We start from the raw sequence: 19,296 nt of genomic DNA on the forward strand, positions 1-19,296 counted from the left end.
TGAATTGCTCAGGTCTTGAGGACAGTGTCACAAAATTAAAGCTTATGAAATTACAAGTATAAAAATCAATGCATTTTCTTTATTTCCTTACTTTTTGAAAATATCTCTTCTGCTGTTTGTTTAGACAAAATTATTGAGTATGGCTCACATTAATTTGTTGGGGTTTTTCCAAAAAGTATTGTCCTGGTAAGAACAGAAAATTCTGTCTCTCTGTGCAGTCTATCTCTGCATACAAATGATTGTTTTTAGCTGTGATTTTCTAACTCCCGAGGGAATTAATGAGCAAAGAAGAGCTCTCCATAATGCATGCATGTATGTGTATATGTCTGTATATAGAGTTTATATTGCTTATTTATTATTTATGTCACAGGAGCTTATTCAAAACATTGCTCTATCTTTCCTCTTTGAAAATATTCATCTAGAAAAGTTACTGACCTGTCTCTCTGCATTGTCCCTCTCAGTGCCAGCTCAGGTCCCTTTCTGTGACCCCGCAGTGGGTTCAGTGCAATGGCCCAGCCTGTGGCAGGCCTGGGCTGGGAGCTGAGGGGCCTGATTCATTCTTAGGGTTCCAGTTGCTGGTACATCTGAGATCTCCTGTATGACACCAGGTAAGTCCCCTGCAGGGATGGCATTGGGGAGAGGTGCTCTGGACAATGTGGGATGCAGTCCATGGCCCCATGGAGCAGAGCCTCCCCACACCCTGTGGCCCCAAGGAAAGCCTCCAGCACTCCAGAGGGAGCTGGGACCTGAGACTGCAGCATCCTGCTGGCAATGTCAGTCTTCTGAGGCAGAAAGACACAGCAGGCTCTTTTGATTAAAAATAGGTCAAGATTTAATTGAAATGAAGGAACATTTTTGGTAGTGCAGAAATTTGAACCAGCATTGAACCTTCCTTCTTTTTTTTTTTTTTTTTCCCATTTGATGCTCATTATTTGAAAGATGTGCAAAATTTCTGGATTTCTGCAGTTGGTGGTGATCCAGGAATGTAATAAAGCTCTCCCCTCACTGCCCTCTCCCCCAGAATAATTCCTGAAGATTTATTCATCATTTCACACATCACTAAGTAAACATCCCCCTTCCCATCACTGGCCTGATGGAGACTTAGTACATTACTGTGTAAAGCAGAACGATCATGATCTGAAATGCAATACACAGGCAATCTCAGTATCCTTGAGGTATCTCTGCCAGGAGCATGGAAAGCAGTTCAATTTCAAGAGTAATGAGACTAATTTGCAAGTCCCTTCTACTGAGCCTTTTGTGATTTTGCTGTTCTCTCCAACAGTTACAAGTCTTGACTAATAAACAGTGTTATTATATATAATACAGAACATTTCCATGTCTCACTGTGCAGTGTGGCTGGAGAGGGTAGACCTCAGCTTGAGTTTTGTAATATTTTCCAATTAGATGACCAGACATTAGTGTTCAAAACTCCTGTTTGGTGGAGGTTTGCAATCATGGCTCCTTAGCAACTGAAGTAACATTAAATTAAACTGATAAATGATGCTCTAAAAAAAAATTAAGAACTTCATCAGAGTGATTAATTTGTGATGCCCTTTTAGGAAAGGTTTACAGGATGTGATGTGCATTTTCTATCTGTCAAGTGCAGTTCTTCATCAACTGGGTACACAAGCTTTGCAAAACTGTTTTCTGATGAAGTGTAGAGTAGATACACTCACCCTCCCAGCTGATAAGGAAAGATCTACCCCTTTGTGGAAGTTTTTTTTTCACCCTGCCTGCAGTCCTGGGAAGTCCTGGCCAGCCTGGGAGATGTGAAAACTGTCACTTGAGGCACAGGCCAGGCATCAGGGCTGGGACATCAGGAGATGATGCCCCAGCCCTGATGCTATGGACAAACTCACCCCAGCACTTGTTTCTACCACGCTGGGCCACTCCTCATGCACAAGATACTGAACTTAAAAAAAAGAAAAACACAACCTCCACACCCCAAATCTGTATTACCATTCCTCCTCTGTCTTTTCCTCCTTGATTTAATTAAAACCACAGTTTTAATCCAGCAGATGGAAGACTTTGAGACTAAGCCTATTCATTTCTTGGTGATGAGAAAGAGCCTGCTCTGTCCACTCAGAGGGACAGGCAGCACGTCCTTCCTCCTGTGAGCTGCTCCTCCATGTAGGCTTCCATGCTGGGCAATGCTAAGACACCTCTGAGGGGTGGAGGCAGTAGGAGTGAGGTTTGGGGTGGATCTCACGCAAAGTGAGGTGATGCTGTGCCTACGATCAAGTGCACCCGGGGAGCCTGCCTTTATGAACCTGGAGAAAAGGTTCAATGCTCAGGTCAAGGCAAGGCTGTGGGCACTTTTTCTTGACTGAGCTTCCCAACCATTTCCATCTTTCCTCTGGACTATGCTGACATGTGCCACTGGCCTGCCGTGACTTCCAGCTCCTTCACAGTGAAGTCACTAGTGAAAAGCTGCTTGTTTTATACCCTCTAGCTCCCTTTTCTTTTCCAGTGATTGCTGTAGATTGCTGGCAATCCTTCTGACATGTGCACTTAATCAGTTTGTGACAGGAAGATGGGTCAATGGGCAAGCTTTGAATAAACAGTAAGAGCTCAAAATTGGAAATAGGGATTGCTTTGCTGAGCACAATTCTGGTGTCCTGGCTCCCACTACAGTCAGAGGAAAGTAAGAGAGTCATTATGAGTTATGTTTCTTCTGCACCTCTGTTAGTGTGAATCTAGTTTATGCATCATAACAGAAAAGCTTTCCAAAAAATATTGTTCTGCAAATTTTCCATAGCGATCTCCAATTTTTTTCTGAATTATGTTTGGCTCTTGTCCTAAATAATTTCCAGCAGCCTTGGATTTCTCAGGGCATTTATACACTTGCTGTAAAATCTTTTGATGAGCTTTAAAAGGTTGGATTAAAGGATTTGACACCCATGAACTACCTACCGGTTGGCTGACAGTGCCTTCCAGCTTCACTCCCTTCTGTTGTTGTTATCAAGCAAATTCTTGCCCAGAGAATATTTCTGATTTGCCTTGATGATGGCAGTGATTCTCAAAGTATCTTCAGACTCTTCTTTGATAAAGACTAAACCATCTCAAGCTGGCCTCCATCAAATCAACAAATTACTCCCATGGGATTGCACAGTCTTGAGGTGTCTCCCAATCCTTTCCCCTGAAGCCACTGAAGATGGAAGTAGATACCTCCAGGTTAGTTATTTCATCTCCAGGCAAACTAGTCCATCCTTAGGCTGGTGCATCTGCTTTCCCAGGCAACATGAAGCTGAACTTCACAATATGTTCTCCACTCCCCCTCTTAACAGATTTTATAGCAGGACTTATCTCTGCCTCTTATTCTGCAAGTGTAGCCCACAGACCAATGAACAGGTCATTTGCTCCTGGCAGTCTCCTCTTGCCTCTCATGGCAGTCCTCTGTGATCTTTCCCTGCCATGTACAATCACATTTTCCAGCGTTTGTGCAGAATAATAGATGTCCATGGAATCTATGCAGCCCAAACCTTCTTTCTGGTTTGAAAACATGGCCTTTCTAGCATTATTTTCCCAACAGTCTGCAAAACACCAGACTATGGGCCATCAGAGAAGCCCAACTAACCCACTGATTTTACTGGAGAGGATCTGTTTCAGTGCAATGCTCCTACTGTTCTGTTGTTTTTCAGAAAATGACATAAAAATATTCCTACACATGTTGTGAGCACCAAGAAAACAGGTGTTTTGTTGTGGACCACATAAGAGTTTGTTGTTTCCTCTCACTTTTAATGTCACCACCCATGAATTCTGTTTATAATGTTTTGTATAGTCCACTGTGTTTCCCTTGCTCCATGCTGTCCTCAAGCTCTTCAGGCAGACAGCAGCTCTGTCACAACTGGATGCAATGCTGGAACTTACCTTCCTTCAAGGAAGATGATTTTCCATAGCACAATTCTAGATTTATTGAATTAAGTCTTAAACCTCAAGAGGTAAAGTGGACTGTATTTTATACAGAAAATGGTTTTCCCTGCCAGATGAAATCTTAGGGCACAGTGTCTCATTTTATATAGCTGCTTGGACATTTCTCTATCTTGGGATTAATGGTGATGGGGTAATTTAGATTCTGTAGCAACCTGAGATAGCTGGATTTACTGAGTTATCAGTCCAGCCACTTACAAGCATCTTTGCTTTAATTGAGTTTAGTGCTGTGAAAAATATGAACTTGATGAAGGAAAGCCTTTTCCACCTGCCTTGAGAATAAAGGCTCAGCTGAGGCAGGACCAGCACACTCTGCCTTTATTGCCAGTGCAGTACCCAGAGGTGGGATGGCAGAGCGATGCTGTCTGGAGGTGCTGTCACAGCCTGTGCAGAGCAGGAGGGAGGTTTTCTGCCTTGTGGTGCCTGTTGCAGAGTTTGAGCTGAAGCAGAGCAAGGGGAGCTCCTAGACCTGGTAAATCTGTATTTGAAGTGCATTTGTTCGCATCACCTAATCTTTTAAAGGAACAGGGTGGTGTGAACATATGACTGATGGACTGATGTCCATCTATCTCATTCCTCTGGCTCCATCAACTGCTGGCCATTTTTAGCATGATTTGAATCATCTCAAACTAACTCAAGCCTAATGATGACTTCCTACAAGTTTAAAAAAAAAATAGTTGACAGGTAGAAAAGATAGAAAAGATAGAACTGTTAGGAGGAGGAGGACACATCAAATGCAACAACACTGGGACAATATGAGTCTGTAACTGTCAGACTGAGACCTCAAGTGGGAAAGGACCATCTCTCTAACCAGGACCAGCTTCTCAGCTTTACTCAATGCATCAGAAATGCCAATCTCCTGCTGTCTCACTCAAAGCCTGGCCACCCTCTCATTCTTCTTGCTGTCTTGGCAGGAGATTTGTGAGTACATCACCATGTGCCATTTCAAGCTTCATTTGAATAAGCATCCCATATAATAGACTTTTATAGCTCTCTTCTGTGAATTCTAAATTAACACAACTAATTAAAATGTTCCAAAGTTTTATGTAAATAACTAATTAGCATTTGAGAAGGAATAGTAAATTCACAGATGGTCGTGCTCCACTCAGGGCCCACTGTGCACCAGTGTTGGGCGCTTGGTGCAACATCCTGCCTGGCAGGACCGGACTGCCCAGGTTTCACCCCAAGGATGACCCAGCACCATCTGCCCTGCCTGCAGGCTCTGGGAATCCTGAATCTCATAGGATTAGGCCCATTCTGTCTGTCCCTGACACCAGGGCTTGCAAGAGTAAGGAGAGCATAGGAGTGTGGATGAGAACATCAAGGAAGAGGAGGTGTGTGCACAGGAGATGAGGCGAGTGTCTGAGCTGCGATTTTCAGTGTTTGCATTGGTGTTGCTGTAAGGATGTTCCTCTGGAAAACCTTCCAGGAGTGGAAGCTGCTGTGCTTAACACAGCTGAACCTCAGCACTGCTGGGTTCCAGCCCCAGCACTCCCACTGAGATCTTGGTAGACTCTGTTCTGTCACACAAACCATGTGTCCAAGGACCACAACTGGGAATGAAGCTAAATATTTTCTTTCTCTTTCATAGGATTGGAGCTCATTAATATGTATAGCACAGTGGAGAGGTGGTGCAGGAGTAATACCTTGTGGGAATGGGGAGATAAAAAAAAAAGGTCTGCATCTAATGCTGATTGCCATCCAGGTGGAAGTTGGAAAGTGTCCCTTCTCTGACATCTGGACTCTCATGTGTTTCAGGAGCCCTACATTTATACAGCCCATGGCAACCCGCACATCTAAGTGCTGGTGCAGCACACAAAGCACCCCCACAAATACAAGGAAGGAGTTGGCCAGTTGGAGTTTGTTTGCTCTAGAAGAGGGAAATTATCACTAGAGCAAATGAGGAGGGGGGATTCATTTTCCCTTCCTATTGAATAGGTCCTACAGAATTACCCTCACCTCTTCCAAGGGCAGCTCTGAGTGTTTGCACCTTTTTCTTCCAGAGCTGTAAAGACCTGTGGGAGATGGAGAGGTTATGAAAATCTGCTTTGGAGTAAGATAAGGGGTTTTGGTGTATTTAAGCAGGTCTCTAAGGAGGGGAAATGAGACTGGGAAGATTCATGTTGTTAGGACAATTTTGCTTGGCCAGAGGGAAATCGAGAGAGCAGAAGCAGGAGTCAGTGGGGAAATCAAAGGGTGAGTTAAAAGAAAGGAGTGTGAAGAGCCTGGCTGTTTGTGTTGAAGTTATAAACAGGAGTGTGTTTTTCAGATATATTTTTGGGGTAGATGTAAAAGTGGGAGATTAAGTAAAACAGTAAAGCTGTTGAGGGGGAGAAAGGGCTAAGCTAAGCCTTCCTATTGCGTGGTCTTATTTGCAGTCCCTGTCTGCCCTGGAAGCATCCCCCATATCTCTCTCTGTTTATACATGCAGAAAACTCCTGCAGAGCGGGGAGGAAGATACAAGCTCTCCATCTGGTCTTCCAGACATTGTTTCTCATCCTGGCACCAGCCTGGAGGGGAGGTGAGCTCTGAATTGGGTGGCCAGAGGGCAGCCTGGCTCATGGTAGAGGGCTTTGGAGGGGAAGCAAACCCAGAGGAGCCTCATTGTCTCAACCTTACCCTGATCCTACTCTCGCCTCTGAAGCACAAGGTGTGTACACAGCATCTCACCCCAAGCATCAGCTCACCATGTTCCCAGGCAGAGCATTTGGCATTTTATCTGTCACAAGAGGAAGGCTGGAGAGCAGCCTGCTGATCCCATGTTTCTTGAATCCTAAATGCTGAGATCAGCCCTCACTAATTCTGGGCACACAGGAGCATGGCTATAGCCTGTTCTGAACTGACTGTGCCTGCAAGGAATGAGGGTCTGAAATCACTGCCCATCCCTGCATGGAGCCCAGGTGGGCTGGGGGTGCTTGGCAGGGCACAGGCTGCACCTGAGGCCTCCAATAATTCAAAATAAACCCAGAAAGGGCACCTGGAAGGAATTCAAGATGCATAGGAGGGTGGTAAGCAATCAAGTGTGGTAAGAGTAGGTATTTGGATCATCTGAGGAAGTCTTAGACTGAAATGTTAGCAGGTGCCTTCACTTAAGGACCCAGCACATGGAGCTTGTGGCGCCTGGAGTCCGGGTGTTGCAGGAGGCACAAGAGACATGCCCATGTCCCTGTGCCCACATGGCCCCTCTTGCAGAGCTAGAAGCCCCTGGACCACGGGGTTTCCTGCTGAAGAAGCACATGTGCCAGCTCTTAATGACCAGCATCACAATGTATTTCCGCATTCATTGCTAAACGGTTCTGCCTGGAAAATTGCCTCGAAAATGTGTTTCAGGATGTGCCAGATAGTCTCATGCTAATTTCTCAGCCAAAACCTTCCATGCGGTGTCCAGTGTGATATCAGTAACTCAAAGGCACAGGAAAATGAAGCCTCTATTTGCTTTCAAGCAATTTATTCTCCTTTTGTCTTTTTACATCCAGCAGCTAAGTAAATTACAGGGATGAAAATACTAAAGGCTTTTAATTTTTTCACTGTAATTTCTTAGCTCCTGGCAATGGAGTAACAACAAAAAAAAAGAGGTATTATGAGAAAGTACAAAAGCCTAACTATAATTTTTAATGATTAAATCCACATACCATTTTAACTGATTAAAAGAGGACCTGTTGGAGTACAAAGAAACAGCAGCAGACTTCAGGGTTCAAGTAGTTGTAATCAGCTTCAACTTCACATTAGAAAATGAAAAGAGAAAAATTTCTCCTGGTGATAACTTTGTAATTCTGGTATACTTCATCTTTCTCTTTATTCAAGCTGGTTTTAATTTTATCAGCTTTAACCTTAATTCTGCTTTCCTGTTTCTTAACTCTTGAGGGTTATCCAGCTCTTTGAACTGTTTTCTGATATGCACTGTGTGAGGTACAGTGGTATCTGGAGAGATTGAGATGAAAGATCTCTTAAACTCTTTTTCCAGGTGAGCTGTAACACACAGAAGTTCATGGGTATTTGGGAAGTCAGTGATAGAGCTGGGAATTATTTCATGTCCTAATGTCCAAGCCAGAAATAAGAGAAGTCCAACTATCATTTGTTTCTCAGGTGCAGTAGATCTCAAAATGTAATTCTGAGCTCTGAATTCTCCCATACAACAAAACAACTGCTAGGTTTAGCCCAAATCCTGTTATTTTGGCACTTTTTTTTTAGGATCCAACATAAGATTTAAAGACAAAACTCAACTTGGAAGGGGAAAAAAAATAGCCACTTCTCTAACTCTTTCAGCTTCACCCTGCCCCACCACAACACAGCTCTCAGTGAATCACTGCAGACTGATTTCTGTATTTGATGGTGAGACCAGAGTCAGCACCAAAGTCATCAGCACACACAAGGTGTTTGCTGGAAATGTTCACTTCCCAAAGCACAAGAATTCCAGAGCAAGAAAGCTCCTGCCTAATTCCTTTCAGATAAACTTAATATTTCAGTTGTTACAGTATTTATTTCAGGCGTTCTTTATAGGGCCGGAACAGCAGTATTTGGACAAATCACAGCAATTTCACTCAAAACTTCAGTGTTGGGACTTTGGGTAATTTAATTTTGACTTCCATTAATGTATGAACACCTGTGTATTGAGTTCAGTTTTCTGTAGTTCTCAGTATGGGATATGCACGCACATACAGGAGAAATCTCTCTTGCACAACCTAAAGGAGATTCCTTTTCCTTTAGCTTCCTGCCAGGCAGAAGCCTTCACTGACCCCTTCTCTGCTGGATTTTCCCTGCTGGTACACCAGGGCAAACAAAAGGGCTCTCTGGACCATCCAACATGATGAGGTAGCCGCAGTTGCCTCAGATCTGAGGGGTGACCTGCAAAGCCTTGCTCCTGGGGAGGATGCAGCAGAACAATGCCATCCTTGTTTGCATTCATTTAAATCCGTGCCCGGAGTCTCTCCTTCCCCCTGTGCAGCACGTCCCCCGCACAGGCTCACAAAGGGCCACATTCATCAGGGAGCAGCAACTGGTTATAATCCTTTTGAAAGACAACAGGCTGTGCCAGCTCTACCAGAGCTTGGTTTAAAATGTCCATCCTTCCTCGCTCACTCAAGCCCGGGGCCACCTTGGCTGACTCCTGTGCATGTGGAGGGGTTTGAAGGTCTAAGGACCCACTGGGGTGGTTCCATGGGGTGGGAAAGGGCTCCCTGGGTCAGCAAGTCCCGTTGAAGTGGTTACATCTCGTGTGGGAGCTCGCTGACTTGCATCCCGGGAGCCGTTTGGTTTCATGCCCACACTCCTCCCACGGACAAGCTGCTGCTCAACCTTGCTGCTCCGGATGGGGTGAACCTTCTTTGCATTTCCAGCCTCAATTTATTCATGGTTGGTTTGCTCCCATTTGTTCCTGTGCCAGCACTGGCCATTAGTTTAAAAAGCTCTCCCCAGTGCTGGATTTAGTCATCTCAGTGTGTGCATAGGGTACGAGTAGCTGCTTGTGGCTTCCATTATGGAGGATGAGACTGAAGCTGCTTTAGTTCTCCCACTGAAAAGAGGACATGCTCAATCCTCCCCATTATTCTGCTCTTCTCTTGGGCTAAACTGAATTTACCTGCTGAGTCTTCCTAGGCCAGGCCAGGAGGGATGGTAGCAGCCTGCCTCAGCCTCGATGCCAAGGATGCAGCTGCAAAAGCAAAGGCTGAAATAGTTGTGGTGGTGCAGTCCAGTGGGGACAGGAGAGATCCCAGTGGCCTTGAACTGGAGCAAGAATTGATTGTGGTGGTGATACGAAAACACTGCAGCATAAAAAAGCAAACACGTGCTTAACTCTTGTCAGTTGACCTCAGCGCAGAGAGCAGGGCTGCCCTGCTGTTCCTTGTCTCCCTTCCATGTCTCTGGGTGTTCTCCATTCTGTTCCCTGTCCCACCTCACCTGCTGCCACTCTCCTCTTCCTGAGTCTTTGACAGTCTCATTCTGGGCTGTTCTGGGAGGCTGGTCAGAGCCTAGCAAGGTTGCTTTCCCAAAAGTCATCCCCAGCAACCACCAAATGCTCTGAAGCCAGCCTAGGAAGAGCTTTAAACAAGTTTAAGCTGCTAGCTGTGCTTACAGGCTGCCAGGGGTTTTGTGGGAACTTCTGTTTGCCAGTAAATTGCCTCCCACTCTTGCCAAAATCTAGAAGTCCCCAGGGTGTTCCCTGAAACTTTGGCTCTATATAAAAACATGTATGAAGTTAATTGTATGGCACTCAGGCAAACACAGGTCATCACTTCTAGTGCACATAAATACAATTTGGAGCCCATTTCCTGAAATTCAGACCCTTAACCCAACCCTGACCTTCTCAGACTTGACAAGTCCTCCCAAATTCCTCTTGTCTTCCCATCTTGCATTCCCTTTCATGCCTTTCATGAAGCCCAGAAAGACCCAGCCCCCCGTGGAGGTGGTTTCTGTGGCAACTCTGAAAGTCACCCTTTGGGTGATCCTGGAACTGCATGTCTTCTTCCAATGGAAAGGACCAGGCACTTTAAGGAGAGCGGTAATGGACAGTCATAAATTGCTGTATGTTTCGGTAGTTCCCATTGCTGCCTGGGAGATGCATTTGTCACCTAGCAACGACATAAGGTGATGAGGAAATAACAGCACGTTAATCTAATGGCCATGAGTTAACATCTATCAGGGAGCAGCCTCCCAAGTCCCCCAGCGAGGTGGATATAATTGAGGAGGAAAGAGATCCCAAACTTTTCATCCAGTAAGCAGAGGAGGAGGGAGCAGGGGTTATCTTGATGTGTGTGTGCGAGTATGTATGCATGTATCTCCTTCTGGGGGGGATGACAAAAAGCCTGGAGAAATCCCTGAGGCTGGAGCTAGCCCTCGGACACAGAGCTATCCAGAAGATGGGGCTCTCAGTTTTGCAAAACCTGAAGGCAGTGGTGCCACAGCAGGCAAGGAGCAGCAGGGGGGTCCCAGCCCACCATGAATTTCAGTGCAAAACTCCTCTGGGTTTGTGGTGTCCAGTCCTGACTGTCTTAGAGCCAGTGCTGAGGCCCTTTATGACATTCATGTATTCAAGCTGCTCAGCTGATCATGGACAGGGGGAGTTTTCCTGCTGAAGCAGCAGCTCTTTTCAGTATTGCAATGACTCCTGAAGCAAAACACAAGGCTATTCATGGAGCCCCTTTAAGCCAACTCTCTCTGCTCTTGACACCACTACAGAGAATGCAGGACAGGCTTCACAAACTGCCATCATCCCTTGGAACTCCTGTATGGGGCCAACCAGCAGAAAACATCAAAGTTTGCCTCAAGGCCAGGAGCTAAGCAGTGACAGAATTCAATCATTTCCCTTTTCTTCTGGAAACAGATCTAGTACAGTTGCTGTGGTGGCCGATTAGCCTGTGGCACAAGGGACAGAGAGAGCTCTTGGTAGGACAGTCTCTGGTGCCAAAGACTTAAGGTCATGGTAAGGGAAAGAAGCCTCTCCCAGAATGCCATGTGCTCTTATGGTAATATACCCCAGTTCTGTGTTTGTGGTTGGATGTTGGCCCTTGCCCTTCACCACTCCTCCAGAGCTTTCCCATTGGTCCCTGTTCCCTAGTCCCGCCTTTTCCCGCCCCCCATATAAAAGCTTGGGTTTTGCAGTGCTCTGGGTATTTTGCCTCTGGCCCTTTCGCAGGGTGGAGGTTGTAAAAGCTCCTGTAGGAACCCACACAAAGACCCTTCCTGCCTCTTTGCCACCGACCTTATACTGAAGCTGGCTGTGCATTTGTGCATGCATGTGTGTGAGCCACAGAGCCGGACAGAGACAGTAATAAGTTGCCACATGTTATTTTTCGGTACCAGGAGCTCATTGAGGTACCTGCCCCCTGAAATACTGGAGTTGATCCGTTTGGTGGTTCTAAATTGAAAGTACCCTGGATGCTGGCATGAGGGAAGTAATTGTGAGAGGAAGAAAACTGAAATTAGTTCGATGATGGACAACCTCATTGAAGCCTGAAATTGTAGGAGTCACACAGTTCCCAGCAAGGCTGTGCACATTTTTATACTGCAGGAGCTTTTTCTTTTAAGAAAACAGCTAAGAAATTGGTTTGGCAATTTACTGTTGAGCAACACTGAAAAGGATTGGTCTGAAGCAGGACAGCATGTTCAGACCATTTATATTCCATAGCACATGTACTTAGCACCATCATGAGAGATGCTTTCTCAGCGGGCATCATTTCAGGGACTCGCCTTTCATTAGTGCTGAGCTGAAAGTAAACATTAGAGAACACCAAGGCTTGGCCTGGGTTTATGCAAAACTTGAACATTAAATAACAAACCTGTGTTGTGTATGTATATCACAGCTGGTTAGACTTCTTGACCTTTCAGCTGAAGCAAAGCCACAGAGGTACATCTCAAGAGCAGCTCGGCTTTGTCAATCATTACAGAAGTAATGGCATCCCAACATAATGCTTAACTCTGGAGTGACAACTAAACATATTCATGGCAACACCCTTAGTGTTAAATCTGGAAGAACCGCAGTTAATGGTGCATTTCAGCCACGGGCTGTAAACTTCGGTGACAACCTATTACTGACTGCTGAACAAACTGGGATTGTCCCTTCTGAGGGGATCAGAGCTACGGTGCAAACCATCTTCTACCCCTGTTTAACCACATCACCTGGATGATCTATAGGAATTGAATCAATCTTCAGGATTAAAAATTTTGTGTCTCTTGTAAGAACCATTGGGGATATATGGGGTCTTTTTGGCTGCATTTTCCTGTCAAACCAAACCCTGGCAACTGCATAACAGCAGTAATGGTGCTGATGGTGGTTGTCTCAGGCTGGGAAGGGTTTCCTTCATCCTTGGTGCAGGTTTGAGGTGGTAGGCACAGTGCACAGGACATGCTTTTTCTGTAATGCCAATATTCCATCTGAAGGCAGCATGCAATGAAAGTGTGGCCCCACTGCACGGACTCCAGTGGCTCTTTATTTGTAGCAGGTCCTGTTAAATGCAGCCGTGGGTTAATATGGAACTAAGCTTCAGCAGCAGGAATTTGTGAACAGCTATGAAAATACCGAAACAACTGCAAGGTGCTGACCTTAAACCAGTGTTCCTTTAACTTCTGGTAGCTGTTTGTGTCCCTGCAAACCCAAATTTACTGCCTGGCTAGCGGTAATTTCTGAGGCACAAGAAGCCATTGGGTAACGTGTTCTCTGGCTGCAGGCACGATGTGCAGAGAAGTTTTAAAAGCACCAAATGACAGAGGGTAAAACAAGGCTGCAAACAAAGCTCTTCCAATATTTCTCACACTAATAATGCGGAGACCTCGAGCTTTGTGTTTAACTTCGTGGATCACAGCAGGAACTGGAGTTCTGTGTTTAACCTCCTTCCAGGTAACCAAACCCTTCACTGGGACCAGGCTGATTTTAGGGGTTTTGTGGGGGGAAGATTCCAACTTTTATAGAATTTAGACATCAGTTTTTGTTGTGATTTCTTTTTTCGTGTGTGTGAAGGATTTTTTTAAGGACCTAATGAATTTGGTGAAGATTTAATGCTCACAAAAATTCCAATTAATGCAGAGAAAACATGACTGCCCTAGTCCTTTATTCTGTCTGTGGCAATTGAAATGGAAGAGCTTGGGGCTTCAGCAGCACGGGTGGGTGTTTGGCTGCTCTGACAGATTCCTGCCTCAGAGCAGATGCACTTTGCTGCAGTCTAACCACGCTAAGGTGGCTCTGCTGAGGTGGTTTGAAGGATGATAAAAGAGAGTCCAGAGGTTGTCATTCAGCCATGAAGAATACTCAGGATACATGTAATCACAGCAGTCAGCTATCTGCTTTTGACCTGTTATTTTAATAATCAGTTGAAGTGCAAAAAACTGCAAAAGAATTAAAATATTCTGCACCAGGGTGCCTATGTGACATGGAAAATTAGCTCAGTTTTAAAAGGACACATCTGGAAGAGCTGAAGCTTCTGTCTTTTTCTCTATTCCTCATTTGGGTTTCAGCCACTCATGATATTTCACAGAGAATGCTTTATATGAAAGACTTACTATATCCAAAGGTCTCTGGTGAAACTAGGGACTGAAAGGCAGTGTGTGCACAGGATCAGACACATTATAGAGATTTGTGGGGGGATTTCTTGCTGTTTACAGTGGCTCAAGCCTTGCATAACAAAAAGAAGTCCTGTTAATTAGAGATTTAAAATGAGATCTTTCAGTTATGCATATTTGATACAAATTTCGAATTCAGAACAGAGCCTTCCAGTTTGACTCAGGGTCAGAAATCTCTTAGTGTTTTGGATATATGCAGAGGGAAGTCCAAAGTAATTATTTACAAATTACATTCTAATAGTTTTTTTCCAAGAAATAAATCTAAATTCCTCTATCTTGTTCATTCTGCTTTCCAGTGTTATCACAATTCTATACCTGACCTGAATTTTTTTGTAGCAACATTGGGCAACTCTAATAACACACCTAACACCAGACAGCCAAAAAAATCTATTGAATTGGATTCAATTATACTGATGAACTGGTCTGGTTACTTTTTGCACAGATAATATGAAACTGAGGCTAAGATCAACAAGGCTTGCAAAAATAAACTGGCATGAGCTGAGAGTAGAAAATATACCTGAAAAACAAGTTTCAGGTTCACATATTTGCAATACCTGAAACCTGACTCTGGGAATGATGCACCACTACTATCTGAAAACAGGAAAATGCTGGGTAGAGCACACTTCTGGTCAAAACAGCTCCAATTTACAGCTGTATTCACAATTAGCTCCCAAAAAAAAATGAGCCACAGAACAAGAATTTGGTTATGGGGAATTTTCAACAGATATTTCTGAATAGCGAAGCCCAGTGCAGTAAGCAGGTCTCAGACTCCAGTTGGTGTTTCCCTGCTCTTGTCTTTCCCTCTTTCAGATCAAAAGGAATGCTTTCTGCTTGGCCTAGCTTTCATCTGAAAGCTATTGAATTTATTGAGCTCTTGGTGAGGTTCTCTGCTGGTTTTGATATGAGCTGGCTCAGAGCAGAGACCCACAGACGTGGATTCCTAAGGAGAGGTCTGGTTTCAACCCTGCAGGACCAGCACTTGCATGTCTCTTCCTCTCCAACTTCCCACTCTAAGAACAGTAATTACACTGGTAAATGGTAAAAAAACCCCACATACCTGCCCTCACTGATTTACGTGTGTGTTTTCAGTTAGCAGACTCTGGGTCGGACTGTGAGCTTGGCGAGAGGTGAGTGTGGCTTCATTCTCTCACCCACGGCTGCCCCCACCTCAGGCTCTTTCAGGAGTGCTGTGCTTCTGCCTGGCACACCAGCACAGCAGAGGAACAAGGACTCCCAGAAAAAGGCCATTTAGGGTTTTTTTCCAAAAGAGGAAATGGAGGCTGGCAACCCTTTGGGTTTTCAGCAAAAACGCTGGTGGCGGGCGTCAGTGTTGAAAGGCAAACAAGTGGCACTCTGCTTCTTGCGTCATCTTCATTGCTCCCATCCACATAGAGAAATTTTTAATAGGGCTTCCTTAATGGAAGAAAACTTCTCAATCTTCTACTTACTGATGGTGCTTCTCTTTGTGTTGGTAGACACGTGCTGGGGTGGGTACAGCAGCCCACTCACCCTGGACTGGAAGTCCTTTTTATTCTTCCCTTTTTAGGTGTGCTGGACAGAGCGATGAAAACTTTAGCAGCTGGTATGTGTGGTAAGTTTCAGATCTGCTTTAGAGGGAAAAACTGGCAAATAATATTCTTTGATGGATATATGGAGAGAAAGGCATTAAGAGAGACTGATAGCTAGAGAGCATTGCTCCTGGGCTGTCCCTGTGTTCTGTCTTTACAAACTAATGGAAATCATTTATCCATATCCTCCCTCACTGTATGCTGACAACTGAGCTGGGAAAAAACGATGGATGATTTCAGGGAGAAATGTTTGAATTTCCAGCCAGCACTTGCTGCTGAGCACTCAGGAGCGAGACATTGGTTTCTGGGGACTTTGATCGTGTCCAGTGTGCTGGTGGGGAAACCACAACATTTAAGGGCTATTTGCAAAAGATGTTAATGAATATGTTAATTTGAAGATGTGCAGCCATCTGTCGGTGCTGCCCGCAGATGGTGACAGTACTGTTCCTCCCCTGCTGCCTCTGCCTTAGGTTCCTGATGATGTTTTTCCTGGCTGTGCTTCTGTCCTGCGGGATCTGCTGCTGCCTGCAGTGCTGGCTGAAGCGGCGGAGCTGCCTCTCCCGACGCACCGTGGCTGTCTTTGCCCTCAGCAGCTCAGATGCCTTTTGTGGTTAGTCCTGTCCCTGCTGCAAGGTCCTGCTGGCCCTGGTGGCCTTCCTGTGGCCCATCCATAACCCAGTAAAAAGCAGTCAAGCTTGAGTGGGAGCTGGGAAGCAACCAGGAGCTGTATTACTGGTGAACAGTGGGAGTGCCCAACTCTGGTGTCTTGGGGACACATCGAGACCATGGACTGGAGGGCTGAAGCCACATCCACTTTTCTCCAAGCCATACCTTGGAGCTGCCCCTGTGTGTCCGTGTGTCCCAAAGGTGTCTGACTGGGGCTTGGCCAGGCTAACAGTGGAGGTGTGTGGGACTTTCTCCTCAGTGCCAGGGCACTCAGCAGCCCACAGGCTCTGGGATCAGGCAGTCCTTTTCAGCATGTGTCCTTCATTTCTCACTCAGGCAAAACTGTACTGGGCTGACTTGAGCCACCCCAGTAGACAGCTCAACTGGCTGATACACCCTGGGGTCTGTCAAAAGATTATCTTGGTGGGTGCTGTTCATTGTGGCAGCCGCCCTGAACATTCCCCCAGGAACACCCATATTTTGAGGACTGGGCTTTAATGACTATGTGTAGCATCCAGAACTGCCCTGGAGTATGGCCAGCAGGCTGGGCCAGACAACATCCCTCCAAGAAAAATAAAGCTAATCCTGTTACTAGGCTAAGCCCTTCCCAGAGGGCATATTACCTGCTTTCTGGGTGGTCATGGACAGTGTCTCCACAGGGAGGACCCAAACCCACCCAAATTCCTCTGTCCCAACTTCTTGTATCTGGAATTCATGGTGAAAGACTTTGTGATGCCATCATTCAAAAATTATATCCATGCCTATCTTGTTTCCAAGTGGTTTGGCAGCTCCTCCTGGGCTCACCCCTCTCGCTCCCACGCTTGCCCTTCATGCCTGTCTGCTGCAGAGTTGTGACTTTGCTTTTTCCCCAGCTACTGAAGCACCTCCGTGCCCATTCTCCGGATCCCTGAGCCCCTGCACGGCTGCAGAGATTTCCTGTTCTCCTGCCCCACGCTTCAGCCTTGAGGGAACTGAATTGCCTCCATCTTATGAGGATGTTGTGAAGGAAAACAAGTTCTAGACACCACATGTTGGCTTTCAGTGATCCTACTTGTTTCATCAGAGGTCTTCCATCATGCTGAAGGAGTGTGAGATCAAATCAGCCCTTTCCACAGGTTGGCCAAGAGACTGAAAAGCAGCACATATTTCATCTGAACCTGAAAGACGAGACTAAATGCAACAGAATAAATGCCAAAAGTATGTGTTGAATCTGTCACTGGAGCTCAGCTTGACATTTTGATGTCTCTGGATTTCAAGAAGCTTCCTCAAAGGCATGTCTGTATTTGGGGTTTCTGGCTCAGCCTCTAGATTTATCTCTCTAAGACTGCTTGAGCTGGTGCAACCCAGTGTGTTTTAGGACCAAATGTTGATAAATGACTTGGTAGTTACTTCTCAAACTTGGGCTGCCTCCTTCTCTCGGCGCTGTGCCAAGAAACACCCTCTGGCAAAGTCATGTTGTTCTAATACATTGTAATGCAATCATGCCACTCTGTGATGAAGGATCATTTGCCACATTTGAAATATTTAGCACAGCATATCAGATTTGTCTAGTGCAAAAGGCAGCAAATTTATGGCCAGGGAAGAGAAAACAAGAGACAGGGATTATGGAGGAGTAGCAGTGGTAGGAGCTGGTTACAGGGCATAAAAAAGTGAGTTTGCTCATTTGAGCTGTTCTTAATTTCATGGTGACTGTCCCCAGCTACTCATGCCCTAGCACTGCAGACCACTAGGCTTTGAATGGCCCAGAACCCACTGGAAGTTCCCCACAGACATGAATTGGGGGCTTAGGTACTTAGTACTTACCTACAGAAATCTATTAGGATAAAGAATGCCATTTTCTTTGAGGTGATCACTGCAGACAGGATGGAAAAACAAGAAGCCATCCAGACTGCCTTGTGCCCAAGCAGGATCAGCTAAACAAAAGTCATTCCTTGGAGGTATTAGCCTAACTAGTTCTCAAATTACTGAAGAAGGATGCTGAATTTCCGCCTTAGCTGGATTCCAGATGAAAGCAAAGATTTCCTTTTGTTTGTCATGGGCAGTTCACTGAAGGCTGAATTCAGCCTGCCTGACCTCTCTGCCTCTGCTCTCTCAGTGGCTGGGGGTGCAGTCAGACCTCTCTTGCTGCAGAAGGTAATGTCACACCTGATCCCATGCTCTGTACTCCCATGGAGCCATGAGCCCAATTTGGGCAGCTGGGTCCACCTGGGATTAGAATCCCAAAAGATTAATGGAAGCCCACAGCCTGCCTCATGGGCCACCTCCCCACCTGTAGATTGAGGTTAGCACCAGTTCCTATGCTCAGGAAGGAAACTGGGAAGATAAATCCACTAAAGGTTATAATATTCTCATAATGATTCTATGTAAGTACCTCTGCTCAATAAAGAATTGCAGCATATTTTGAGAGAAAATTATTTGCCAGCACCACTGCAAATTATCTCCCTAAAATCTTACTTTAGAAGCAGCTTTGATGTTTGACTCTTGTGTGAAAGGAAATAAATGTTACTTGTAGCCAAAAGAATGTTTGTGCCAGCAGGCTAAAATATTACTGGGTTTATTAATAAGGAAAATTAGCAAGTACAGACTCAGCCAGGGGAGAAGTCAACCAACTTCTGAGTGTCCTTTTGCTGGCTGAACATGGTAAGAATTTCAGGTAATCAGCACCTCTCAGGATCAGATCTTTCATGTACATAACTGCTTCCACCACTCAACCCCTTCAATTTATGCCCTGAAGCATGAGATTTGATTATGTTTGTCACTGCAGCTTGCATAGCCTGTTAGTGGGCATTAAATCAGCCATCACTTGATTCCCACCTACACACTGTGTTTGCTTCAGTGACCCCTTCGTGGCAGTGAACTCCACAGGTTGTCTGCATTATGTGCTGCATAAAACATTACTGCCTCTTGCTTATTAATGGCTTGGCTCTAAATAAATTGCTGCCTTTAATTTCACTGAATGTCACCTTCTAATCAGATGGCTGGAGAGGCTAACAAGCAAGGACTGCTCTGGTTTCAATGCCTCCAATCCCTCTGCATCCCTATTTCTCAAGGACCAGTGGTAAAAGCTTTTACCCGAGGT

At 45.3% G+C, this 19,296-nt stretch overlaps 1 protein-coding gene across 1 annotated transcript; it reads left to right on the forward strand.

The window, feature by feature from the left end:
• Nucleotides 1–13,141: 13,141 nt before the first annotated feature.
• On the forward strand, nucleotides 13,142–19,169 carry TMEM207 (transmembrane protein 207; the record flags this gene model as incomplete). The annotated part of the gene is made up of 5 exons (XM_032119955.1): nucleotides 13,142–13,264; nucleotides 15,073–15,110; nucleotides 15,530–15,574; nucleotides 16,022–16,161; nucleotides 17,090–19,169. Coding segments are annotated over 5 exons (495 nt in total), but the record flags the coding sequence as incomplete, so codon positions are not given.
• Between the last annotated feature and the right edge of the window lie 127 nt (nucleotides 19,170–19,296).

This window comes from Corvus moneduloides, chromosome 10 (genome assembly GCF_009650955.1).
Source record: "Corvus moneduloides isolate bCorMon1 chromosome 10, bCorMon1.pri, whole genome shotgun sequence".
Taxonomy (NCBI): domain Eukaryota; kingdom Metazoa; phylum Chordata; class Aves; order Passeriformes; family Corvidae; genus Corvus; species Corvus moneduloides.